Source organism: Suncus etruscus, chromosome 4 (genome assembly GCF_024139225.1).
Source record: "Suncus etruscus isolate mSunEtr1 chromosome 4, mSunEtr1.pri.cur, whole genome shotgun sequence".
NCBI classification, from domain to species: Eukaryota; Metazoa; Chordata; class Mammalia; order Eulipotyphla; family Soricidae; genus Suncus; species Suncus etruscus.
The window spans coordinates 138,321,441-138,348,800 of NC_064851.1; the positions used below are offsets into that span (position 1 = coordinate 138,321,441).

The 27,360-nt window shown below is 40.1% G+C and overlaps 1 protein-coding gene across 1 annotated transcript in view; it reads right to left on the reverse strand.

The window, feature by feature from the left end:
• PURG (purine rich element binding protein G) overlaps nt 1–7,560 on the reverse strand; it is a 34,765-nt gene extending 27,205 nt beyond the window's left edge. The window contains exon 1 of the mRNA XM_049772373.1: nt 6,634–7,560. Coding sequence (XP_049628330.1) covers nt 6,634–7,560 — 927 coding nt within the window. The remainder of the gene's footprint in view (nt 1–6,633) is intronic.
• Between the last annotated feature and the right edge of the window lie 19,800 nt (nt 7,561–27,360).

Below are 27,360 nucleotides of genomic sequence, written 5' to 3' on the forward strand. Positions count from 1 at the left end.
AAAACTGTTACTTTTAAAGCAGCTATAATTGCTTTAGTTTGTTATTTCATGGAGTATCCTTTGGGATTCATATGGTATTGGGATCTTTAATGTTTCAAGTTTTTCATGGTGGTCACTAGGAAAGCAACATTAATAACACACTTCTGATGTGAATAAAGAGAGAACTATGATTTCTTATGAACTATGAATTGGGAAATGATTAAAACAGCTTTGTTTACATTTGTAGGAAGTTATTATGCTAACTTCATTTAAAAATTGTGGCATCTGCTATTTTATATTTCTTCAGCAAAGAACAGAGATGGTTTTGATGTACTTATAATCTCATAGCTCCTTTCTTTTCCCAAATCATCATAGTAATTTCTGATCCCAGGAATCTGACTCTTTGGTTCCCTTAATGGGGAATCAGTAATCAGCGTTATTCCCTTTTCTTTGAATTGTTTAAATTGCTAATAAAGCAGTCACTATAACCTTCTACAATTCTTATCAGAAATATAAAAGCTCATATCCATAAATCAAATAAAAATATTTCAAGTTATAACATTTCTTTATAGTTTTAGCATTCATTTGTTTTCACAAAGGCAAGGTCTTTGGGTAAAAATAATAGTAACAGAATTAGTAAAAATGAATTAGATTGTTAATTTGTTAAAGCTTTCAAATGAGTTCTTTCATTAGAGAACACAGTAGATGTATAATAAAACTGAATTAAATAATATCCTGACACTTTCAAACTGTATTACTTCAGGAAAAAGACCAATATGTTTTGAGGGAAAGAAGGGAAGACAAGGCATGGTGGTTCAAGATAGGAAAGGTAAAGTGAGTATACATTTTAAATTAATTTTATGGGAGTTACACTGGAACTTTGGTGGTGGGTTTAGTGAATCCTATACACACATACAGGTGTTAAGCTACACCCCTGAAATTCTATAATAATGCAAACTGAAAAATCAGTGAAAGGGGGAATTAATGTAAGTATCTTATTTTAAAGAAAATACCAATGGGGTTCATTCAAAATTTTCTCTTATACTTCAAGCTAATAAGATTAAATATTACAGAAGGCAAAGTAAAGCATAAAAGAAAAATTAATTTAAAATAACAAACTTAGTCCAGGGAAGTTATTCATTGGTAGAACACATGCCAAAATAAAAACTAAAATAAATATTATGAGGAGAGGACAGCATGTTTTCCTATGTATGTTTAGAAATAATAGGGCCTGGAGAGATAGCACAGCGGTGTTTGCCTTGCAAGGACCAAAGGTGGTTGGTTTGAATCCCGGTGTCCCATATGGTCCCCCCGTGCCTGCCAGGAGCTATTTCTGAGCAGACAGCCAGGAGTAACCCCTGAGCAATGCCAGGTGTGGCCCAAAATCCAAAAAAAAAAAAAAAAAAAAAAAAAAAGAAATAATATATGTATACATACATAAGTTTAGATATGCAGAGTGACTCTAAAGGATACACAAGAAATCGGTAAGTTTGGTTGCTACCTTCCACTGTTGCTCATCTGTTGCATTTGAATTTTGTATTATATATATATTTTCCTATTCAAAAATATTTATTAAAAGTTACTACTAAAATAAATTTAAATTATTAAAAAATCCATATCAAATTAAGAAAAAAGAATATATTTTTGCATTATACAAGAACGTATACAAGGAGTATACTCACATATATATTGGTTTTCTAAGATACACCTACATCAATTTGGGTTTATTTACTCTCTGACACAGAAGTATAGCTAAAAACTTAACATTAAATTGGGAAAAATTCATTTCCCTGTACCTCACTACAACAGCATTGTGGACTATGGATTGTCTCAACAGCATGTTAATGTCCTTAACCTTTCTTCTCTGATGGGCTGGTTGATAGTCGCCATAACTTTATGAAATTAAAGATATACTTAAAGAAACTTCAGAAATATTTAAGAATATTATTTGGTAGTGGTAAAAAATACACCCATATTACTCTGTTAGCATAGTCCATTTTAACATTTCTTTGTGGTATGCTTTAGATTTTATCCTGCCAAAGATGTTTGGTGTCTTGGTAAAGAAAGACTGCAAACTACCTGGTGACTAAGCAAAGTCCTTTGCATAAAGCTTGGAATGAATAGGATTTTATAAATAATTTCAATGAAAGACATTTGAAAATAAGGATAAAAAATATCTCACACTTACTAAAAAATTATTTTCAGAAAAACCACTTGAATTTCAAATTAAGTCTTATTTAAGACTTATTCAAGTCTTATTCAAACACTAAAATAAAGCATAAGACAAGATCTACACATAGCTTTCAATGGTAGCTGCTTATTAAAAATTAAGTGTATGAGGGTATATCCCAATTTCATCCTCTTCAAATTGTGCAGCTTAGGTAAATGTTTATTTTACTGAAAATATTTGCAAAATTACAATACCAATACATGATTATATTAAGATAGGATGAATATATATAATGTACTCTTATCCATAGATATAAAATGAATGCAGTAAATATAGCATACTCTTGATGATTTGTTAGTACACAGTGTTTCTTAGTAAATTACATACAACCTATTATTAAGCAACAATTATCTAGTTTTCAAATGTACATCTTGGGAAACTTTTTAGGATGGAGGGACATTCTAAATCACTCAATACCCTTTTTGGTTGGTGAAAGCTTTTCTGCAAAGGCTGAAGTAATATCAGATTTAGTTTTTGTTCTTAAGCTTTTGGAATTTTCTAAATTTGAAACTTGATCTCTTCAGGTTTTTCTCAAAGACTCCACATCAGCCAACCAAGATTTTAATTCTGATACAGTATCATGCACTGTCTTTTCATCAATTTAACATGTATTAACAATGAAATAGAATCATTAAAATATTTGTTAGCACAAATTTCCAAAATTAACTTTCAGGGTATTATGGGGAGTTTCAACTATATAAAGGTGTCAACTTATTACACTAATCTGGAAAGAAAAAGTTCTCTTTTTAATTGATCCTAGTCCTTACAAATACAAATATGAACTCTACTTTAAGATTCCTTGTTAAGTGTATTGGGATTTGTTTCAAAAGCATCGCCTACCCTTCTCCATTACACTGATTTAATGGAAACTTGTTACTACAGCAGTTCCAACACGAACATATGCATGCAAGAGAATCACCCTACAGTCTATATAGTTACTGAAACACATCCCACCTGTCAAGTGGCATAAATGTACATCTTCTATATACAAAAGGTAAAGTGCATTATTAAATTAGTGAACTGACAGATTGTCTGCCTGGACCATATAGCTTTCAAATAGACAAATGTGAAATTCTCCCATTAGAACCAATTATTTCAAGAGGTTCCAACTAGCTTTTCCACCCTGTCACTTATTTTTTTGGCCATGCTCTTTAGTGCAAATAAGCTTGTGTTTGACTCAAGTTTAAGGGACATGGCAGTTTGGGGCTTTAACAAGGAAAATTATAAAATGTGGCAGAATTTTAAAACGTTTATAATACATTGCATCTTTTGCATATAAGCAACAGATTAGTGCTGCTTTCAATTGCTAGGAGCATACTGCCAACTATTATGAAGAACCCGTTTCCAAATTTCATACTATTAGCTTATATCACTACAGTTTTGAGTCTGTACCACATTATGCTTGAATTATTATGTGCAAACTTCATCAGCATTTTAGAATTATACAGTGAACTAGTAATTTTGGTTACTAACTTTAATGTTCATTTTAAAAATTCTAACATTCAGTTGCCTAAAGACTTTAACATCTTCAAGGCAGGGATCCTATCATTTTGAAGAATACCATGTACACTAGTAACTCCATTTATGTTACAATGACAATAAATAAAATATATATATTGCACAGGTAATAATAGTAGCTTATTTTAGAAGATACATGGCAACACATGTCCTAATACCGGAGTTTTGAACTGGGTCTTACTTGATTATATGGCTAATGAATGACTGGGAATTTTAAGGATAAAATAACCCCATAGCATCATTGCATTTTTCAATGAACATAGTAACTGAAAAATGAATAAAAGGACTGGCAGAAGGCTTAATGATTGGATTCTAAAGTATTGTCAACTGTCAGAATATGCATTTGCATATGCATCTAACCAATTTGAAGCTTTGAAATGGTAAATTCTTTGAAGTACAGATACAAGGTAGAAAAGTTGGCTACTTAAGTAATGCAAAAATTAAGGTACTAAAATTTATATACAATAAATTAAGGATATTTAAGTCTGACATGTATGTATGTGTATAGACAGCACACATGTATATATACACACATAATTGTTATTTGACTAAGAATTAAAAAATAATTTAGATTTCATGATTCTTAATAGTTTTAAAGGGAAGATTTTAAGAAACAGTATATAGTCACTGCAATAGTGTTAGGAACACTCAAATACTGGAATATTCACAGCTCCAGTTTGCCAAATTCTGACAGGTCGATTATTATCAATAGGCACTATGATGGGCAGCAAAAACAATCAGTAGTACAGTAATTCAAGTGCACACCACTCCTTCATATACCAAAAACTACTTGTATCAAGCCTACTTAGTTACTTTACAGTTAGGACTGTTTAAAGATCCTTTGCTACTTTTAGAGTCTCAATATCCACCATGTGCTATTAACTCTAGTACTAACTTTATCTTCTAACCTTCAGTTGTTCCATAGTGATGGTCTATATAATAATGAACTAAAGAGATTCCTTCAATAATTTGAGGAAACGTCAATATAATCTGTAAACCAACACCAGCAGACATGCTGGGTTCCTGCTCACTTGTTTTTAAGCAACATACACCAGCGAAATTAATTTTCTTAATTCACATCACAAAGTTTTCTTAGTGATCTTCCTTAGATGTACCTGGGAACAAAGTTCTGAAGTAAAAGATTACTAAAATAATTTTAAATTACTTATAACATTTAAAAGAAGAGCTACATTCTGATCTCAATCCATGCAGCCAGCACTAATTGAGAGCTCTTTTGGGGGGTTGGAATCAGCTTCTGGCTCTTACACATGATTAATATGAGCTTATTGTGTGGGAGATGAATAAAGCCAAGATAAAAAAACAATGATTTAATTCAGAATAAAATGTAGCTCAACTGATATAAAATATCTGTCTGTGAACACAGGTTGGTTTGTACACAAATATCCTAAAATATTGCCTAGGTGTTGAAAACTTGCTCTGGCATTCCTGGAAAGAAAATTTTAATACAGGTAAATGGGTGAGCCCCGTGCAAAGTAATTCCGTGTAAGTATCATAAAGACAGCACCTTAGAAAATGCCTGCATTTTTCTTGAAAATATGTTCATAACCAATTCTTTAATATTCAAAAACCAATAAATTTTCCCAGGCTGAAAATTTATACTCCAAAGGTTTTTTTTAGAAAAATGTGTTGTTCCCCCCTCTCCACTTGTGGAATTAAAACTCTTGTAAAAGCCTGGCTTATATTTTAAGTGCTAACATGACTCTATGGGTAGCAACTGCAAAAGTGCTACTGAAATATATTATTACAGATGTATTTTTATATCAGTTAACTGGTGCACCAACCCCTCTGACATAGTGCTAAAGAAGCATAAAATATAACACCTTGAGTCCATGATATATTTTTTTTGGGGAAAAAAAACCTCTCACAACTTTCAAATTAGCATGAAAAACTAACACCAAGATTTCCATAGCAAAGCCATAGGATATAGCCTCCCACTCAATAGGGGCCTGAAAGTAACAGCCAAAAGGTGGGGAAGCAATAAAAATATATGGTACAATATGTAAAGGTGAAGAGTGGATTGCAGTTTGGGATAACCAATTAAAACTCTCCCATGGCTTTGATATGACAACTATAAACTGTAGGGTTACCACAAATTTTGAAATTTTTTGACTCCAGTAACTCTAGGATTAGCTTTTTTTTAATGGTACTGGTTTATATTCAGTTATCCAAATGGGCAATTAACACATTTTTATTGTGTTTTCATAAACAAAAGATTTTTTTTTTTACTATACTTAAGGTCAATTTCTTTTTCTGTGGTAACTGTCCTACAGATAATCAGCTTAGCAGCTTTCAATTCAATAGGAAAGAATACTTTCTGGGGAAACTTGTTAAGTAGAAATTCACACTTCCCTATTAGGTATATGTATTTTTTTTTCATAGTGCAATGTAAATCTTAGTTAAGGTATTTAGAAGGTCAGAATGTCACATTTTGTGCTGATTTTGCATACTTCAATAGTCTGGAGCAGTTGAAGCAGCTAAACTATTAAGCTCTGGGAAGGTTGTAATTCCCAGAAGATTTATAGTGTCATATGGAAAACATGAAAATCAGACTCCTTGAAGTAAAAGCTACTAGAGGTACTACTAATAACAAAGGGCCAAAAAATTTTTTTTTTAAAAAAGGAAAAAACTTCTTCAAATGATTATGGATCAGTACTTTTAGCCAATTTATGATTTAAAAATTTTGCCTGATGGAGTTCAATTTCATTCTAGTCGAGGCATTCTTGTTCTTCACCACTGGCCCTTCTGCCATCCATTCTCTTTTCTTTATGGCTGTTGCAAATTTTCCTCATCTCTTCTTCATACTTGATAAAATTCTCCCCAAACCTTGTCCACGCTTTGAACGGAACAGTAATAGTATTACGGTAAGGCGGCCTCACCTCACTTACCTTCAGGAAAATGCCATATTTATTAGAGCCCACATCAAAGTAGAACCTTTTATTGTCCACTCTGAAAGAAGTCCCCTCGGGCAGTTCCGGGGGGTCGTCGTCGTTGACTCTGCGTTCCTCGATGTCCCCGTCGCCGTAGTCTTCAATGAGCTGCACCAAGGCGTCGCGGAACTCGATCATCCCTTGTGCCGGCAGGACGATCGTCTGCTCCTGGCCCAGACCGTGGCCGAAGTACCCGATCATGCCGGTGCCCCGCATCATGGTCTGCCGGATGCGGAGGAAGCGACCCCGCTGGTTCTCCTTGAGGTCGAGGTAATACTTCCTATTGTCCCTCTCGATGTAGTCGGTCTTGAGGACGCTGTGGGGGTGCTCCTCGGAGCCCACCGAGCCGGGTGGGGAGGGCGCCGGAGGGGGGTGATGCTTGGGTCTCCTCCGGGAGCTCTGCTCCTTCCCGGGCCCGAGCTCCTGCCGGGGGTGGTGGTGGTGGTGGTGGTGGCCTTTGAGGCCTAGGTGGGCGTAGTGCTCGATGAAATCCCCCAGGCAGTCCTTCAGCTCGGCCGCCACCGACAGGGACAGGGTGAGCTTGCTCTTGCGGATGTTATCCTGCCGGCCTCGCCCGATCCACACCTCGGCGATCTTCAAGAAGCGGCCCCGCGAGCTCTGCTTCACGTCCAGGTAGAACCTCTTCTTCTGGATGTCCACGCGTTTGGAGGCCAGCTCCTGGATCTCCGCCGCCGCCGGGGTGGAAGCGGCTGGAGCGGTCGCCGCCGCCGCCGCCGCGTAGTGCGGGTAGTGAGAGTGCGGGGCCTGGGGGTAGAGTCTACTCTTGCTCAGGCCGGAGCCCCCCACGTTCTTGCCGCCGCCGCCTCGCCCTCGGCCGCCGCCGCCGCCGCAGCCTCCGCCTCCCCTTCGCCGGGCTCTTTCCATCTTCAGCTGCAATGCAAGTGACAGACAGACAGACAGACAGACAGACAGAGTGCGGTGGGGGAGGGGTGACTGCCGAGAACAATCACGGGCGCCCCTTTCCTCCTCCTCTCAGCCCCGGACCCCGCAGACAGGGGCCTCCCGGGTGGGTCCGGGGGCTCGCGGCTCGGCTGCAGCGGTGGGCGTCTGCACCGCGCCCCCGCGCCCTCCCGCCCCTCCGCGCTCCCCGCGCTCGGCCGGCGCCACACTCACTTGCACGCCGCCGCCGTCCTCATCCTCGCCGCCGCCGCCGCTGCCCTTCGCCGCCGCCAGCTCTCGGCCCCGCCGCCGCCCCCCGCCGCCGCGCGCAGCGCCCCCCGCCGGAGCAGCGGGGCAGGGGCATCGCCCGAGGCGACCACCGCCGCCCCCTCCTCCTGCCGCGAGCGGGGCGCCGGCCGGGCAGCCTCTCCCTCGGCCACAGGCCCGGAGCCCGCCGGGAGGGGAGGAGCAGGCCGGGAGGGGCGAGGGGAGGGGCGCTCAGGCTGAGGCTGAGGCTGAGGCTGAGGCGGAGGGGCGCTGGCGGGGGGCGGGCGGCCGACCCCGCCTCCTCCTGAGCTACGGCGAGGAGAGCTGCGGGGAAACGCGCTTCTGCTCCAGCGTGCCTCGGGGGACGGACTGCACAAGTGTGAGGACCAGATGACGGGGACCTCGGGTTCAGGCGCGGTTCTGCTTCGGACTTCTCCTACTTCCCGCGCCGGTGAAACGACTGAGGCGGCTCACCGGTCACGGAGAGGACTACATTTCCCAGCATGCCCTGCGCCTTGAGGAGGCCTGCGCACGCGCGATTCTGGCTCAGACTTCTACATCCCGCGCCGGTGGAACGATGAGGCGGCTCACCGTTTACTGAAAAGACTACGTTTCCCAGCGTGCTCTGCGCCGTGAGAAGATCTGCGCACGCGCGCCGTGCAGTTTTACCTGGAGCATGCATGCGGAGATGACAGATAGCACAGGTGTGAGGAGGAGGCAACGGGGACCCCGGGCTCAGGCGCGGCTCTGACTTCTTCACATCCCGCCCGGTGGAACGACTGAGGTGACTCACCGGTCACTACGAGGACTACATTTCCCAGCGTGCTCTGAGCCGTGAGGAGGTGTGGACGTCTGCGCATGTGCTCCGCGTTTTGGTGGTGGTGGGGTGGTGGGCGGGGTTGCGCGAGCGCCGTGTTCCCGAGGAAAGGGAGCTTCGAGGGAAGGGGCGGTCTCGTGCCCGCCAACTCCGTCTCCAGGTGGGTTTCCCCGGAACCCGGGTGGCCTACGTGCGCCGTGACGTCAGAGCGTGCGCTCGCGCTCCAGCGCGGGAATAAACTTTGGGATTGCTGTCTAAGCCGGAGGAGGCCCTGGCTTCTGGGTTCTCGCCTCTGGTGGGGCGCTGTGTCAAGGGGATCCCCACTGAAGAAGAACCACAAGGTTGAGCTGGCTCTTGCTGTAGGTAACACATCCTTACAGGTCTCACCTTACTCCCCCCTAGTTTTGGATCTTTTTTGGGGTGATGCATATTCTGGAACCACTCTGCCCACCCCCGTGCAACCCCATGTGCTGTATGTACTTAGTGCCTGAGAGTCCTTGGGAATAGACTGCATCCTCCATCTCCCAGGACCAGGCTCCAGGCTTTGGCTATTAGCTGCACCCCCCCTACACTGCACGGGTGCTCCGGCACTCTTCGTTATTCCTGTGGCCTGGACTGGCGCGGAAATAGAACCCTCTCGGTTCTTTCATCATGCAACTCCACCGGCGGGAGTGATCTGTCATTTTGCAAATGATGTTGCATTTCTGGAGTGGAAACTCTTGCTACTCCTTAGTGGGGATTGTCCTCTGGAGGTAAAAAAGACTGACGATCGTAAAAATGTTCCCCTTATTGAATAGGAGTATTGACTGTGGATAGCCCATAGGTGCTGATTGAGAGAGCTGGAGGCAAGTTGGGGGAGGTGGTTAGATTTTTGAGGTCATGAATTTTGAAGGTCTCTCTCTCTCTTTTTAAAATAACAACATATTTACTGAATATTGCCTTTAATGATTACACATCGATTTGCTTTTGGAACTTATATTTGGAGAGAAGTGGCCTAAGTCCATGGCATAGTGTGTCATTGACAGTGGTGGGGAGCATTACAGGTAACACTCTAAGTAGGGAGAAGAGAGGTCACAGCCTCTAGAGGACTGTCCACTACTTTACTCATCTAGGAATTGCCCCAGAGGGTCAGAGCTGATAAAGTCGGCCAGGAGCAAGTGTGGACACCTGTGTCTCACTAGCTTCATCCTGCAAATCATCAGATTGCACTTGATCTTCTCAGCATAGGAATTATCTCTGCCACTTTCCCCAGACCCCCAGTTACTTGGGACATCAAGTTGATAAGATTTACTCATCTGGGCTGAAGCCGTGGCGCATGCCGCAAGGCGTCTTCCTTGCGCGTGCTAGCCAAGGACGGACTGCGGTTCCATCCCTTGGTACCCCAAGCCAGGAGCGATTTCTTAGCACATAGCCAGAAAACTAAGTGATATGGTAATGAGTACTATATGGGGGGTGGTCTATACCATGAAATTTATGTTACATCTGTTACAGAAGGACATTAAACAGATATTGGTGTGGTGAACATATATACACACATGTGCATATATCAACAGACTCTAAGGATCGATTCATGGGTTATAGTTGAAAAGCAGACCCAGGTGAAATGGCACAAAACACTTGAGAGAGAGAGAGAGAGAGAGAGAGAGAGAGAGAGAGAGAGAGAGAGAGGAGAGAGAGAGAGGAGAGAGGAGAGAGAGAGGAGAGAGGAGAGAGAGGGAGAGAGAGGAGAGAGAGGAGAGAGAGAGGGAGAGAGAGAGGAGGAAGAGAGAGGAGAGAGAGAGGAGGAGAGAGGGAGAGAGGAGAGAGAGGAGAGAGGAGAGAGAGGAGAGAGAGAGAGAGAGAGAGAGAGAGAGAGAGAGAGAGAGAGAGAGAGAGAGAGAGAGAGAGAGAGAGAGGAGAGAGAGAGAAGTGAGGGTAAACTTTACCGGGATAAGGCTTCATGGATTACATTGTGTATAGAGCATTCTAGAAAACTGTGATATGGTATTGAACACTGTATAGGGAGTATATACCATGGAATATTATCCATGGTATATCTCGAGCATTCCATTTTCTTTTCTAGAAGCAATCTAATATTATGAGCATTATGATATGGTAAACTACCTACAGTTTTCCAAACCGCTAGTGTATCCACGCGGTTTGGAAAATGGGGACTGATTGGAAGGAAGGAAAGCTCCTTGGGAAGCCCTAGGACTAGTGTTCCCTTTCCCCACATCCCCCCCCCCCCCCATCCCTACCCCAACCCATCTGTCTGGCCCTGATGGGCTGGAGTGGAAAGGCTGCCCCATGGTCCCATTGAAGGCCTTAGGTCTGGAGCCTTGCTGCCTACCCCCACCCTGCCAAGGCTTCCCTGTCCCCAGGTGAATGAAGTTTCTGAAAAGGTGCTGGGGACTGGAAGCCTGCTGGGGAAGGGCCAGAGACAGCCTATGATGTGTTTTATGGCGTTTTTATTTGGTTCTGTTTGGCTGGGACCCTCTAGGACACTTGAATCTGAGTGCATGTAGCTGTCAACTTTGGGAATTTCTCCTTTATGATTTCTTTGATTAGTGGTTCTTCATCTAAATTGCCTTTCTGTTCTTCTTGAGGATTCTTTGGTATACTATTCATTTAGTTTGAGATTTTCTCCCATTTTCTATTGTTTCCCCGAGGTCCTGCATCTTATTATTTAGTTTACTGATATTATTTTCCTTAGCTACAATTCTTGCTGTGCTGCTATTTAATTTGAGACTTTTTCTCATCTTCTGTTGTGTACTAGAGGCTTACTGCATTTCTTTTTGTAGTTTACTGACTTTTCTTTCAGCTGCTGTTACTGTGCGGCTGAAGCCTTCCATTGCATTTTTTTAATTTCACCTATCAAACTCTTCAATTCTTTGTCTTCTGATTATAGTTTTCTCATTTCTACTACCCTGCACCCATACCATTATTTCTTTGGGCTCTAATATGAGAGGGTATAGAGTTTGTTGGTATTGGCAGAGCCTTCTGAGCTTTTATTTTTCACTCACTAGACTTCTATTCTTCTTTAATGTGTTTTTTGCTATCTCGGTGTGTCCCTTCCTCCACCCCAACACATGAACTTTCCTTTCTTGCTGTATCTATCCCAGCAAACTTTTGCTGTTTCTGGTTTGGACAGTGTCATTGTACCTTCTCCCACCTCCAGCATTAGTTTTGGATTCTGTGATTGTTTACCACTATTACAGTCTTGGAGGGTTTTTCTGTCAGAAAAGTGGATAGGGCTAAGAATGTGTTATTCACTTCACTATTAACCTGAAGTGACTGGGGATAGAGGTAAACATCCCTCTAATTCACAACAGGAGATCTAAGTGTGTGTCCTACACGCTTAGAGGTGTGGTAGTAGTTGCATGTATTTTTAGAAACTAAGAAATAATGAACCTGAAACAGTCAGCATCCAGTGGACAAACTTCATTTAATATGTTGTCTGATGATCTGAGGGAGGCACAGGAAGGTGGTTCAGTGCAGGAGAAATAGTGATAGCAAGTGGAACCTCTGACCTCAGAGTACGAGGCATCCTCTAGTGGGCAAGATCCACCTTCAGAAAACGGGGCCCGCTGATCAGAGGAAAGCTGGAAGATGGGGTCTAGTCTAAAATTTTTTCACCACTTCAAACTCTTGTTGCCAGATAAGAATGCAGTGATACTCCTTACCTTACCTGTGCCTAATCCCTGCCAACATCTGTTAAATGCTCGATGAGTTTGCTTCTTTTTTTTTTTTTTTTTTTTTTTGGGTGATAGTGGTGAGGTCACACCTCGTGGTGCTCAGGGGCTACTCCTGCTCTGCATTCAAGGGTCATAGCTGGTGGAACCATATAGGATGTTGGAGATCAAAGCTGGATTGGCTGCATGCAAGGCAAAAGCCCCTACACGTGTGCTATCACACTGCCTGAGTTTGCCTATTTTTGATTGTACATTTAAGTGGAATCAGATTTTATTTTAATTCTTCTTTATTTTGCTTAGTCTAATTCCTTCAGGATTCATCTATATTGTGGCTTGTATCAGACCTTAATTTTATGAATGAATAGTAACTAGTTGTGTATATTGTCACATTAGATATATTATTTTATATGCTCATTTCCCTGAAGTGCCTGTCCTCCATCTCTCACTTTTGGCTTGAAGTTCTTGGATTGTATGTTGATTCTATGCTTAGGTTTTTGAGGAACTGCCAAACTATTTTCAACAGCTGCAGCATCATTTTTACATTCAATTTGCAGTGTTTCTAGGGTTTCAGTTTTACTACAAATAAAAAAAAATGTTCTTTCACTTTTTTTTGGTTTTCTTTTCTTCCACCTTTTCCTCCTTTCTTCCTTCCCTTTCTTCTGTCCTGCCTCTTCCTTCTTTCCTTAGTTTCCTTTCTAGTTGAGGTAGTTATTATTATGGTTTGATTATGGTTGAGCATCTTTTAAGTTCTTTTTTTTTTTTTTTTTTTGGTTTTTGGGCCACACCCTGTGACGCTCAGGGGTTACTCCTGGCTATGCGCTCAGAAGTTGCTCCTGGCTTCTTGGGGGACCATATGGGACGCCGGGGGATCGAACCGCGGTCCGTCCTAGACTAGCGCAGGCAAGGCAGGCACCTTACCTCCAGCGCCACCGCCCGGCCCCATCTTTTAAGTTCTTGATAATTATTAGTATATTTCCGTTGGAAGACATTGATTGGAAAGTGGGTTTTGATATTATGGGATGACGCAGTTATTGGTAATGGAGATCCTCATTTGAATAAATAAGTGAAGCAGATCATAAGCAAGATTATTGGAGGAGACCTAGTAAAGCAAAAGAGGCCTTGTCTCCCTCAGATACTGTGCATTAAAGATTGTGGCCCCACTGGTATCAGTAGAGGATAAGAAAAGCAGACTCTAAATATAAATGGATGTAATACCAGTGAAGATGGTGGCAGTGATAGCCCTTAACACAATTTAAATCTTTTTTTTTTTTTTAATGCATAATTTTTTTTTATTTAAACACCTTGATTACATACATGATTGTGTTTGGGTTTCAGTCATAAAAGGAACACCACCCATCACCAGTGCAACATTCCCATCACCCAAGTCCCAAATCTCCCTCCTCCCCACCCAACCCCCGCCTGTACCCTAAACAGGCTCTACATTTCCCTCATACATTCTCAATATTAGGACAGTTCAAAATGTAGTTATTTCTCTAACTAAACTCATCACTCTTTGTGGTGAGCTTCCTGAGGTGAGCTGGAACTTCCAGCTCTTTTCTCTTTTGTGTCTGAAAATTATTATTACAAGGGTGTCTTTCATTTTTCTTAAAACCCATAGATGAGTGAGACCATTCTGCGTTTTTCTCTCTCTCTCTGACTTATTTCACTCAGCATAATAGATTCCATGTACATCCATGTATAGGAAAATTTCATGACTTCATCTCTCCTGACAGCTGCATAATATTCCATTGTGTATATGTACCACAGTTTCTTTAGCCATTCGTCTGTTGAAGGGCATCTTGGTTGTTTCCAGAGTCTTGCTATGGTAAATAGAGCTGCAATGAATATAGGTGTAAGGAAGGGGTTTTTGTATTGTATTTTTGTGTTCCTAGGGTATATTCCTAGGAGTGGTATAGCTGGATCGTATGGGAGCTCGATTTCCAGTTTTTGGAGGAATCTCCATATCGCTTTCCATAAAGGTTGAACTAGACAGCATTCCCACCAGCAGTGGATAAGAGTTCCTTTCTCTCCACATCCCCGCCAACACTGTTTATTCTCATTCTTTGTGATGTGTGCCATTCTCTGGGGTGTGAGGTGGTATCTCATCGTTGTTTTGATTTGCATCTCCCTGATGATTAGTGATGTGGAACATTTTTTCATGTGTCTTTTGGCCATGCGTATTTCTTCTTTGTCAAAGTGTCTGTTCATTTCTTCTCCCCATTTTTTGATGGGGTTAGATGTTTTTTTCTTGTAAAGTTCTGTCAGTGCCTTGTATATTTTGGAGATTAGCCCCTTATCTGATGGGTATTGGGTGAATAGTTTCTCCCACTCAGTGGGTGGCTCTTGTATCCTGGGCACTATTTCCTTTGAGGTGCAGAAGCTTCTCAGCTTAATATATTCCCATCTGTTAATCTCTGCTTTCACTTGCTTGGAGAGTGCAGTTTCCTCCTTGAAGATGCCTGTAATGTCCTGGAGTGTTTTGCCTATGTGCTGTTCTATATATCTTATGGTTTTGGGGCTGATATCGAGGTCTTTAATCCATTTGGATTTTACCTTTGTACATGATGTTAGCTGGGGGTCTAAGTTTAATTTTTTGCAAGTGGCTATCCAATTGTGCCAACACCACTTGTTGAAGAGGCTTTCCCTGCTCCATTTAGGATTTCCTGCTCCTTTATCAAAAATTAGATGGTTGTATCTCTGGGGAACATTTTCTGAGTATTCAAGCCTATTCCACTGATCTGAGGACCTATCCTTATTCCAATACCATGCTGTTTTGATAACTATTGCTTTGTAGTACAGTTTAAAGTTGGGAAAAGTAATTCCTCCCATATTCTTTTTCCCAATGATTGCTTTAGCTATTCGAGGGTGTTTATTGTTCCAAATGAATTTCAAAAGTGTCTGATCCACTTCTTTGAAGAATGTCATGGGTATCTTTAGAGGGATGGCATTAAATCTGTATAATGCCTTGGGGAGTATTGACATTTTGATGATGTTAATCCTGCCAATCCATGAGCAGGGTATGTGTTTCCATTTCCGTGTGTCCTCTCTTATTTCTTGGAGCAGAGTTTTATAGTTTTCTTTGTATAGGTCCTTCACATATTTAGTCAAGTTGATTCCAAGATATTTGAGTTTGTGTGGTACTATTGTGAATGGGGTTGTTTTCTTAATGTCCATTTCATCCTTATTACTATTGGTATATAGAAAGGCCATTGATTTTTGTGTGTTAATTTTGTAGCCTGCCACCTTGCTATATGAGTCTATTGTTTCTAGAAGCTTTTTGGTAGAGTCTTTAGGGTTTTCTAAGTAGAGTATCATGTCATCTGCAAACAGTGAGAGCTTGACTTCTTCCTTTCCTATCTGGATTCCCTTGATATCCTTTTCTTGCCTAATCGCTATAGCAAGTACTTCCAGTGCTATGTTGAATAGGAGTGGTGAGAGAGGACAGCCTTGTCTTGTGCCAGAATTTAGAGGGAAGGCTTTCAGTTTTTCTCCATTGAGGATAATATTTGCCACTGGCTTGTGGTAGATGGCCTTCACTATATTGAGAAAGGTTCCCTCCATTCCCATCTTGCTGAGAGTTTTGATCAAGAATGGGTGTTGGACCTTATCAAATGCTTTCTCTGCATCTATTGATATGATCATGTGGTTTTTATTTTTCTTGTTATTGATGTTGTGTATTATGTTGATAGATTTACGGATGTTAAACCATCCTTGCATTCCTGGGATGAAACCTACTTGATCGTAGTGGATGATCTTCTTAACGAGGCATTGAATCCTATTTGCCAGGATTTTGTTGAGGATCTTTGCATCTGCATTCATCAGTGATATTGGTCTGTAATTTTCTTTTTTGGTAGCGTCTCTGTCTGGTTTAGGTATCAAGGTGATGTTGGCTTCATAAAAGCTATTTGGAAGTGTTTCTGTTTGTTCAATTTCATGAAAGAGTCTTGCCAAGATTGGCAGTAGTTCCTCTTGGAAAGTTTGATAGAATTCATTAGTGAATCCATCTGGACCTGGGCTTTTGTTTTTCGGCAGACATTTGATTACTGTTTTAATTTCATCAATGGTGATGGGGGTGTTTAGATATGCTACATCCTCTTCCTTCAACCGTGGAAGATTATAAGAGTCCAAGAATTTATCCATTTCTTCCAGGTTCTCATTTTTAGTGGCGTAGAGTTTTTCAAAGTAGTTTCTGATTACCCTTTGAATCTCTGTCATATCAGTAGTGATCTCTCCTTTTTCATTCCTGATACGAGTTATCAAGTTTCTCTCTCTCTCTTTCTTTGTTAGGTTTGTCAGTGGTCTATCAATCTTGTTTATTTTTTCAAAGAACCAACTTCTGCTTTCGTTGATCTTTCGGATTGTTTTTTGAGTTTCCACTTCGTTGATTTCTGCTCTCAGCTTTGTTATTTCCTTCTGTCTTCCTATTCTTGGGTTCTTTTGTTGAGCATTTTCTAGTTCTATTAGCTGTGTCATTAAGCTACTCAGGTAAGCTCCTTCTTCCTTCCTGATGTGTGCTTGCAAAGCTATAAATTTTCCTCTCAGTACTGCTTTTGCTGTGTCCCATAAGTTCTGAGAGTTTGTGTCTTTATTGTCATTTGTTTCCAGGAACCTTTTGATTTCCTCCTTGATTTCATCTCGGACCCACTGGTTATTGAGCATGAGGCTGTTTAACTTCCAGGTGTTAAAGTGTTTCTTCTGAGTCCCTTTGGAGTTCACAAATAATTTCAGAGCCTTGTGGTCAGCGAAGGTAGTCTGCAAAATTTCTATCCTCTTGATCTTATGGAGGTATGTTTTATGTGCCAGCATGTAGTCTATCCTGGAGAATGTCCCATGTACATTGGAGAAGAATGTGTATCCAGGTTTCTGGGGATGGAGTGTCCTATATATATCCACTAGGCCTCTTTCTTCCATTTCTCTCCTCAGGTCTAGTATATTCTTGTTGGGTTTCAGTCTGGTTGACCTGTCCAGTGTTGACAAAGCCGTGTTAAGGTCCCCCACAATTATTGTGTTGTTGTTGATATTATTTTTCAGATTTGTCAACAGTTGTATTAAATATTTTGCTGGCCCCTCATTCGGTGCATATATGTTTAGGAGAGTGAATTCTTCCTGCTCTACGTACCCCTTGATTAATATAAAATGTCCGTCTTTGTCCCTTACAACCTTCCTGAGTATAAAGTTTGCATTATCTGATATTAGTATGGCCACTCCAGCTTTTTTATGGGTGTTGTTTGCTTGGATAACTTTTCTCCAGCCTTTTATTTTGAGTCTATGTTTGTTCTGACTATTCAGGTGCGTTTCTTGTAGGCAGCAGAAGGTTGGATTGAGTTTTTTGATCCATTTAGCCACTCTGTGTCTCTTAACTGGTCCATTTAGTCCATTGACGTTGAGAGAAAGAATTGTCCTGGGATTTAACGCCATCTTTATTTCAAAATTTGGTGTGTCTTTTGGGTAGTCTTGTCTTAGATTAGGTCTTTCAGTTTTTCTCTTAAGACTGGTTTTGTGTCTGTGAAGTTTCTGAGCAGATTTTTGTCTGTGAAACCATGTATTCTTCCATCAAACCGGAAAGTGAGTTTTGCTGGGTATAGTATTCTGGGTGAAGCATTCATTTCATTCAGTCTTGTCACAATATCCCACCACTGCTTTCTGGCATTGAGCGTTTCTGGTGACAGGTCTGCTGTAAATCTCAGGGAAGCTTGCTTGAACATGATTTCCCCTTTTGATCTTGCTGTTTTCAGAATTCTGTCTCTATCTGTGGGATTTGTCATTGTGACTAGGATGTGTCTTGGGGTGGTTTTTCTGGGGTCTCTTTTGGTTGGTACTCTTTGGGCATGCAGGATTTGATCACATATATTCTTTAGCTCTGGAAGTTTCTCTTTAATGATGTTCTTGACCATTGATTCTTCCTGGAAATTTTCTTCCTGGGTCTCTGGGACTCCAATGATTCTTAAGTTGTTTCTGTTGATCTTATCATAGACTTCTATTTTCGTCTGTTCCCATTCTTTGACTAATTTTTCCATTGTCTGCTCATTTGCTTTAAGTTTTTTGTCCAATCTCTCCTGCTGTATGGAATTGTTATGTATCTCATCTTCCACAGCACCAAGTCTATTCTCAGCTTCTGATACCCTGTCCCAGAGCTTATCCATTTTGTCATTCACTTCGTTTACTGATTTTTTCAGTCCTGTTAGTTGACATGTTATTTCAGTTTGGAGTTTTGTCATTTCTGCCTTCATATTTTCTTGGTTCTTATTAGTGTTCTGTTCAACTCGATCCATGGTTTCTTGGAGTCTGTTGAGCACCTTCCATATTGCTAGTCTAAAGTCCTTATCTGAGAGGTTGATTAGTTGTTCAGTCATTATCTGGTCCTCAGAATTGTCATCTTCATTCTCTATGTCTGATGCTGGCCTGCGTTGTTTCCCCATTGTCACACTTGTATTGTGGGTTTTTCTACGTGTTGTGGTGGTATTCATTGTTTATATGATGTAGGCAGCACACTCCTCTGGCTCCTCCCTTTCTGGATGGGCTGACTTGCCTCTAAGGGAGGGGAGTCCTCCGTGGATGAAGCCTCACACTGGGTCAAATCTTAGGCCCGAGCATGCAACAGAGAAGACAGTCCAGAGAGAAATGTTTGCTTCTGTGATATAGCGCCGTTCTTAGTGTGATTTTTCCTTCTTGTTGCAATGGAGTTCTTTCCTTAGAAAGAGTGCACGGCCGCGTAGCGAAGCGGAGCGGCCGTGCTCCTCTGAGCCTCTTTTTGCCCCACTCGCAAGAGTTTCACGCAAGAGGACAGTAGACAGACATAGACAGGTCACACTCACAGTCTTTCACAGCTGAGCCCCACTGGGCCGGTGTACTTTCGCGGATTTTCCCCGCCTGGTGTCACACACAGGGAGCCAGCTTTTGCAAAGGTTAGCCGGTTTTTATGCTCTGAAGTCCCTCCCTGAAAATGGCGTCTGGGCGAGCGAGGTTTCTGGAGGCTCTTTTTGCCCCACTCGCAAGAGTTTCACGCAAGAGGACAGTAGACAGACATAGACAGGTCACACTCACAGTCTTTCACAGCTGAGCCCCACTGGGCCGGTGTACTTTCGCGGATTTTCCCCGCCTGGTGTCACACACAGGGAGCCAGCTTTTGCAAAGGTTAGCCGGTTTTTATGCTCTGAAGTCCCTCCCTGAAAATGGCGTCTGGGCGAGCGAGGTTTCTGGAGGCTCTTTTTGCCCCACTCGCAAGAGTTTCACGCAAGAGGACAGTAGACAGACATAGACAGGTCACACTCACAGTCTTTCACAGCTGAGCCCCACTGGGCCGGTGTACTTTCGCGGATTTTCCCCGCCTGGTGTCACACACAGGGAGCCAGCTTTTGCAAACGTTAGCCGGTTTTTATGCTCTGAAGTCCCTCCCTGAAAATGGCGTCTGGGCGAGCGAGGTTTCTGGAGGCTCTTTTTGCCCCACTCGCAAGAGTTTCACGCAAGAGGACAGTAGACAGACATAGACAGGTCACACTCACAGTCTTTCACAGCTGAGCCCCACTGGGCCGGTGTACTTTCGCGGATTTTCCCCGCCTGGTGTCACACACAGGGAGCCAGCTTTTGCAAAGGTTAGCCGGTTTTTATGCTCTGAAGTCCCTCCCTGAAAAATACACAATTTAAATCTTATAATTTGTTTACTATCTAACCATGCAAAATTAGATATTGAATTATGGTTGTTTATGTAATAAATCTTAGATGATTAGTGAGTTTCTTTTTTTTTTAGTTCTAAAGGTGATTATTTTAATTTTTTGTTGTTGAGTAACATTGTATACAATACTGCAAATGTTACTTCCCCCCTTTTTTGGGGAGTTTGTGCTACACCTGGTGACATTTAGGGGTTACTCCTGGCTCTGAACTCAGAAATCACGCGTGACTTGGGGGACCATATGGGACAACAGGGGATAAGTTCTAGGTCAGCGCTTGCCCCTGTAAATGTTACTTTTTTTTTTTTAAGGAAACCATGCTACCATGTCACGTCAACCTTAAGAGTGTCAGCATGCCTCATCAGTCCATTGGCCCCTGTACTCATTCAGTTCATTCCCCTCTACTCCTGGTAACCTCAGTACTGTGATCAATTAAAGGGTTTGCTTTTGCTGTTGTTTCTTCCCTTTGTTTCTTTATATGCTACATATGAATGAGCTTATTCAATTTTTATCTTTTTCTCCTGATATCTTTCACTTTGCAGACACACTTCAGTTCACAGAATTATATTTAATTGTGTGTATATATACCATTTCTTTATTTGTACATCTGGGCACTTGGATTTCAGATCTTGGATATAACAATGAACACTGCAATGAATGTCAGTGTAAGTTCATTGTTTTCAAATTAGAAGGTTTTTTTTCCTGCCCTGTGATAAATACCTAGGAGTGGATTTACTGGATCATGCAACAGATTTAATTTTAATTTTTCTGAGGAATTCTCATATTGTTTTCTATAAGTATTTTTATTCCCACCAACAATGTATGAATTTCTTCATACTCTTGCCAGCACTTCTTGTTTTCGGCATGGGTGTGTGTGTGTGTGTGTGTGTGTGTGTGTGCATGCGTGAGCATGAGTATGTGTGTGGTTTTTGATTTTGGTCTACACCCTGCTGTGTTTAGATTTTACTTCTGGCTATGCACTCTGGGATCACTCCTGGCCGTGTACTCCTGGCCTGTACTATAGTATGCACTGACCTCTGTACTCTCTCTTTGGCTCCTCAAAGTGTTTTTGTAGGAGTAGCAGCAGATTTACAGCAGTTTTTAAATTGTAAATTTGAAATCCTTAACTAAGGGCTTATTATAATGCAGCTCTGGTAGAAGTTATTTTATTTTTGGCTTATCGTGTACTTTTCTTCTTTGACTTCTCTTATCTTTCAGGGCAGTGAATACTTTATTGATAAGACCAGCAGAGAAGCAGGAGTACTCTATAAGTAGTAATTTCATACCTAGGAATCAGTCACAAAGGTATAATATGAATGACTAAAGTTATATACATGCAAGGATGTTCACTAAACATTGTGCTACAATTTGCAAGCAACTTGTCATCAATAGGGTATAGTTAAATAAGTTATGAGGGCCGAAGCAATAGCATAGTGGATAGAGTGTTTGCCTTGCTCGTGGCTGACTGACCTGGGTTTGATCCCTGATATCCCATATGGTCTCATGAGTCTGCCAGTAGTAATTTCAGAGCACAGAGCCAGGAGTAACCCCGGAGCACTGCCAGGTATGACCTAAAAACAAACAAACAAAACCCCAAAAAAGTACTATAAAAATAAATTATGAGATATAAAGAAAATAGAGTTCTTTATAGTTTTAAAAAACTAAAACCAAAAACAGACCAAAAAATGGTGACAATTTATTTTCTTTACCCCATCTTGTTGCCAATGAGATGCTTTTCTGTAGCAACTAATGAAAAAAAGTCAAAATAGCTTCAGAAATAACTGAACAATAACATTGGGCAGTACCTTGTGCTCAGGGGCTCTGGGTATTCAGAGGGACTGATGAACATATATAGTGCTGGGTCAAACCAGCATCAACCACATGCAAGATAAGTACCTTATTTAACCCCTCTGCTATCTGACCGGTTCCAGAAATAAAAGTTTATTTGTTAGACTGTTTAAGAGACTATCAGATAGGCAGACCTTCAAGCAGGTTCAATGAGAGCTCAGGGCTCAGAGCTCAGTGAGTTCAGTTAGAACTGTTAAATTTCTATTTTTCTAAATGTGTGGGCCTTTTCCTTGAAGAAGGCATAATGATATCTTCAAGGCAGTTTATTGTCTTTTTTTTTTGTTTAATTTATGTAATTTGAATGAAAAGTTATTGTTACTTAATGTCTATCATAGATTAGCATTTATGTTCAAGTTAATTCTTTTTTTTTCAAGTTAATTCTTAATAATAATTATATTCTCAATTTAAAAAGACTTTAGGGATTAGATTTGCTTGTACCAGTAAGATCAATTATAAGAAAGCATCCTGTTATTAACTCTTGTATTCTAAAAAATATAGAATTGTAAAATGTCATTTATTTTCTGATACCTTTTGTGTGGCTTCCCATCTTATTTCTCTGCTCCTACCTCTCATCTTAAATTAAAAAAATTTTTTTTTAAAATTAAAACTAGCAACACCCAGCCATACTTAGGGCGTGCTACTGGCCTTGTGCATAGGAATTACTCTTGATAGGGCTTGGGGGTCCATACGGGGTGCTGGGGGTCGAATCTGGGTCAGTGATGTGAAAACTAAGTACTGTATTTTCCGGTGTATAAGACAACTGGGTGTATAAGACCCCTTCTTTTCCTGTTAAAATACAGGGTTTGGGTTATATTCGCAATATAAGACTACCTTTCTTTTAAGGCACTCCAAATGGAAATTAAAAAAATGCAAGATTTGATTTCAATATGGAAATTTTAATTCAAATGCTTATGTCATGCTTATACTTAACTGGAAACTGACACCTATAAACATTAGGCTATTTGTCATCAAACATGTAAACATAAAACAGTGATCTACATTGAGAGCAGAGAGATGGGGCTCCTCCAAGGGCAACTGGCTGGGGTGCAGTGATTAATAGGACAGCTAGAGGGAGATAGGGCGCCTCCTCTGTGTGTCCCATAAAAGCTGAACAGAGGGATGTGGTGGTAAGGGGGGGCCAGATCACTTGTCCCTGAAGCTAGAGGAAGTTTCAGCATGCTGTATACTGGCATATAAGATGACCTCTGACTTTTAAGAATTTTTTTCATGGGTTAAAAAGTCATCTTACACACCGGAATATACGGTAACCTACCCATTGTACTATTTCTCTATCTCCCAAACTCTCATCCTTAGGTAATCTTTGTTCTTTTTTGTTTTGTTTTACTTTTATTTTTGTTGTTTTTGGGCCATACCTGGCAATGCTCATGGGTTACTCCTGGCTTTGTCCTCAGAAATTACTTCTGGTGCTACTTAAGGGACCATATGGGATGCTGGGGATCAGACCTGGGTTGACTCATACAAGCATACACCCTACCAGCTATATTACTGCTCCACCCCCAATCTTAGTTCTTTTATGACTGTCCATTGGTTGTTCTTTTTATATTTTGTCTGTCAATTTTATATTCTTATATTATACATATAGTTGAAATTATCCAATACCTTCATTTACCTCTGGCTTATTTCTCTCTGTGTAATTCCCCTGAGCTTCATTTTGCTGTGAATGGCAAAATTTCATCTTTTTTAAAAAATAGCTGAATGGTAATAATTTACATAAGTGCACTGCATCTTCTTTATCTAATCATCTATCCAAGCACTTCCAAGCATTTGCTTGTTCTCATTTATTACCTATTGTAAATAATGCTGCACTAGTTATTGAGGTAGATATCTTTAGAGTGTTTTTTTTTTAGTGTCTCCTAAATAAGACTCAGGAGGTCCTGGGGCACCTCTCAGTGATTTCCAGCCATAAATAAATTTTTGTATTAATGTTTTCATTTTCTTTGAATAGTTTTCTGAAAATGGATTGCTGATCATATATATGGTAGTTCTATCTTTAGCTTCTTGAGTAAGCTGTATAGCAATATCCAAATTGATTGTACTAATTTATATTTCCACTAATAGTGCATGAGAATTCCTTGCTCTGCACACTCGCCAATACTTGTTATTGTTGTTTGGATGTAAGAGGTATGAGGTGGTATTTTATCCTGTTCTTAATTTTATTTCCCTGGTGATCACTCATGATGAGCATATTTTTTCATCTATCAGCCATTTTAAGTCCACTTGGAGGACAAGTGATTATTAAAATATTTTATTTTTAAATTTTTTTTATTGCTTTATGGGCCACAACTGGTGACGCTCAGGGGTTACTCCTGGCTATGCACTCAGAAATTACTTATGGTTTGAGGGACCATATGGGATGCCGGGGAATTGAACTGTGGTCTGTCCTAGGCTAGCATGGGCAAGGCAGACTTTAACAGTATTATCTTTGAACACTTCACCCATGTTATCTCTTACATGCTTATGGTTTAGGGTTTTATGTTGAAGGATTAATCTGCTTTGAATTTATTTTTTCATATAGTGTTTTAGAGTAGTTCTGATTCATTCTTTTGGATATGACTAAACAGTTTTTTCAGTAATATTTTCAAAATCTAATTTCCATCATATTTTCTAAGATTCTATCTTGTAAGTTTTAAATATCAATAAATATGTGTCAATTTCCTGGCTCTTAACTTTATTCTATTGATTTATGTCTATTTATATTTCAGTTTTGTACAGTTTTAATTACTATCATTTTATTTATTTATTGGCCTTATCTGGCATGCTCAAGGGATCATTCTTGGCAGTGTTTGGGGGACCATATGTAGTAGTGGGAATTGAATTTGGATCAGTAGGGACTAACTATTATTGCTCACACTCCTTATTCTAGTTTGAAGTCAAATGACATGATGCTTCAATAGTTTTTTCTTCCTTCGGCTTGCTATAGCTCTTTGAGGTCTTGTGATTTCATATAAACTTCATTATTTTAATTTTTTTTTTGTTTTGTTTTTGGGGCCGTTTGATGCTCAGGGGTTACTCCTGGCTAAGCGCTCAGAAATTGCCCCTGGCTTGGGACGCCGGGGGATTGAATCGCGGTCCTTCCTTGGCTAGCGCTTGCAAGGCAGACACCTTACCTCTAGCGCCACCTTGCCGTCCCCAAACTTCATTATTTTTTAAACCTCATTTTTTTTTTTTGGTGTAGGAACAAAAATGATTAGAAATAGAATAGTAGTGAAGGTTAGGTCAGTGAAATTTTAACAGTAATTTTAGACTGCAGTTATTTTCTGTGTCTATACATAGCAAGTGGCCTTCAAAATTTTATTCAATCTGGGGCCTGTGTGGTGGCACACTAGCCTAGGACAGACCATGCTATAGCTCTTGCCATTGGCATTTTATCATCAAAGACTTTTTTGAGGTATCAGTCTTGAAGTATTCTGCCTATTTTTTCCTCAATGAACTTTATAGATTCAGATCTGATTTTAAGTCTTTAATTCATTTTGAATTAGTTTTTGTGTAAGGTGTGAAGTATAGATCAATTTTTAGTTTCTTACAGGTGGTTATCTAGTTGTTTGAACACCATTTGTTGAAGAGACTGTCTTTGTTCCATTTCAAATTCTTGGCTCCTTTGTCAAATATTAGTTGACTCTATATTTGGGGGTATGTCATTGGATATTCTATTCTGACCCATTGGTTTGAGATTCTGTCTTTGTTCCAGTACCATGCTGTTTTGATCACTATGGCTTTATAGTAAAGCTTCAGGTTAGGTAAAGAAATGCCACCCAGTTTCTTTAAGCCTCATTTTTTATTCTATAAGGAAAATTTTGAAATTTTGGAGCCAGAGAGATTGCATGAAGGTAGGGCATTTGCCTGGCATGCAGAAGGATGGTGGTTCGAATCCTGGCATCCCATATGGTCCCCCGAGCCTGCCAGGGGCGATTTCTGAGTATAGAGCCAGGAATAACCCCTGAGAGCTGCTGGGTGTGACCCAAAAACCAAAAAAACAAAACAAAACAAAACAAAAAAACAAAACCAAAAAAAAACACCCTTGAAAATTTTACCCAATCTACAAGTTATATATAAAGGGGATCTGTTACACTAGTAGTCCAGGGACCAAATGGGAGAAGTATTGGATGCATGCTGGGAACAGAGGCTGAGGGAGGACAACACTGGTAGTGGGAATGGCTCTAATCACTGTCACTATGTACCTTGAATATAACTGTGAAAGACTTGTAATTCCCATTGGTCACAATAAAAATACACACAAAAAAAGACCAGGCCCCGCCTTCAGAGTTGAAATTTTGATTGGTATTACATTAAATATGTATGTTGTTTTTGGCAAAAATAAACACTGAGTTAAAAAAAAAGAATCTGCAAAACTAATTCACACTTCTAAAATGCGACTACAGTTTTACCCAATATGATTCTTTTATGAGAACTTTAAACCTAGAACTATTAATTTGGACCACATCCTCACCATTCATGTATGATAGAATATTTTTCCATCTCTTATTGTCTTATTTATCTTGTAAAGTTTAATCTTAGAGTTTTTATAAAACAGACTTTACAACGTTGTTTGTAAAATTTATTCCTGAATTACCTTGGATGTAGTTGTAAATGGGATTGATTTCTTAAATTTTTTCTCCATTATTTTCTTATAAATGCAACAGATTGTTGTATGTTGTATGTATTATTATTACTACTATTAATACATTAATATGTTATTAATAAATTAATATTAATAATTAATATTGTTATTGTATTATTATTTTTATTCTTCTTTGACTTCAACTGAGTCCTCAGTGAGTCATATCATGCTGGATATCAGACCTTAGCTTATATCATGAAAAATATGAATACTAACCTTTCTGGTACGTGCATATTGATTTTAAAACCAGCCACTTTACTGTATTTATTGTTACTTGTAGCATTAAATAATTAACGGTGGTTGCTGGATGGAGGTGGATGGATGGAGGCTTCATTTCCCCCTTCTGAAATATAAAAGAACCTTTTGTAATCCTGACCCCACCTTTAGCCAAAGGTGGGTTAATAGTTTCATGCAACAACGTAATAAAGTGAAAATTAACATACCAGCCCTTTTCAAAAACATAACATTTCTGCAAAATATACTATACACCTGTAACTTAATATTTTCTTAATGCTTTTCTACCAAGCACTATTCCGGAACTTTCATGTTCCTATACTTTTAAACTATATTGGGGGAACTTTCTGTTCCTATTAACCTTCCCTACACACAAGTACTACAGCATAAATGCATAACATACATTTTAAAAACAGGCTAAGTACATTAACATACACACAGTAAAACATTTTGCAATTGAAAATATTAGCTATGGAAAACAAAAACATTTAAATTATAAAGAAAATGACTTAATCAAGACAAAGATGCAGGTGGTTAGAAATCAGATCTTTAAATGGGCTAAGCTGTTATTACTCCTTTTTTAAAAATTTTTTTTACACTACTACTTAATTTTTTCCCATTACCAACACCAATTGTGAAATT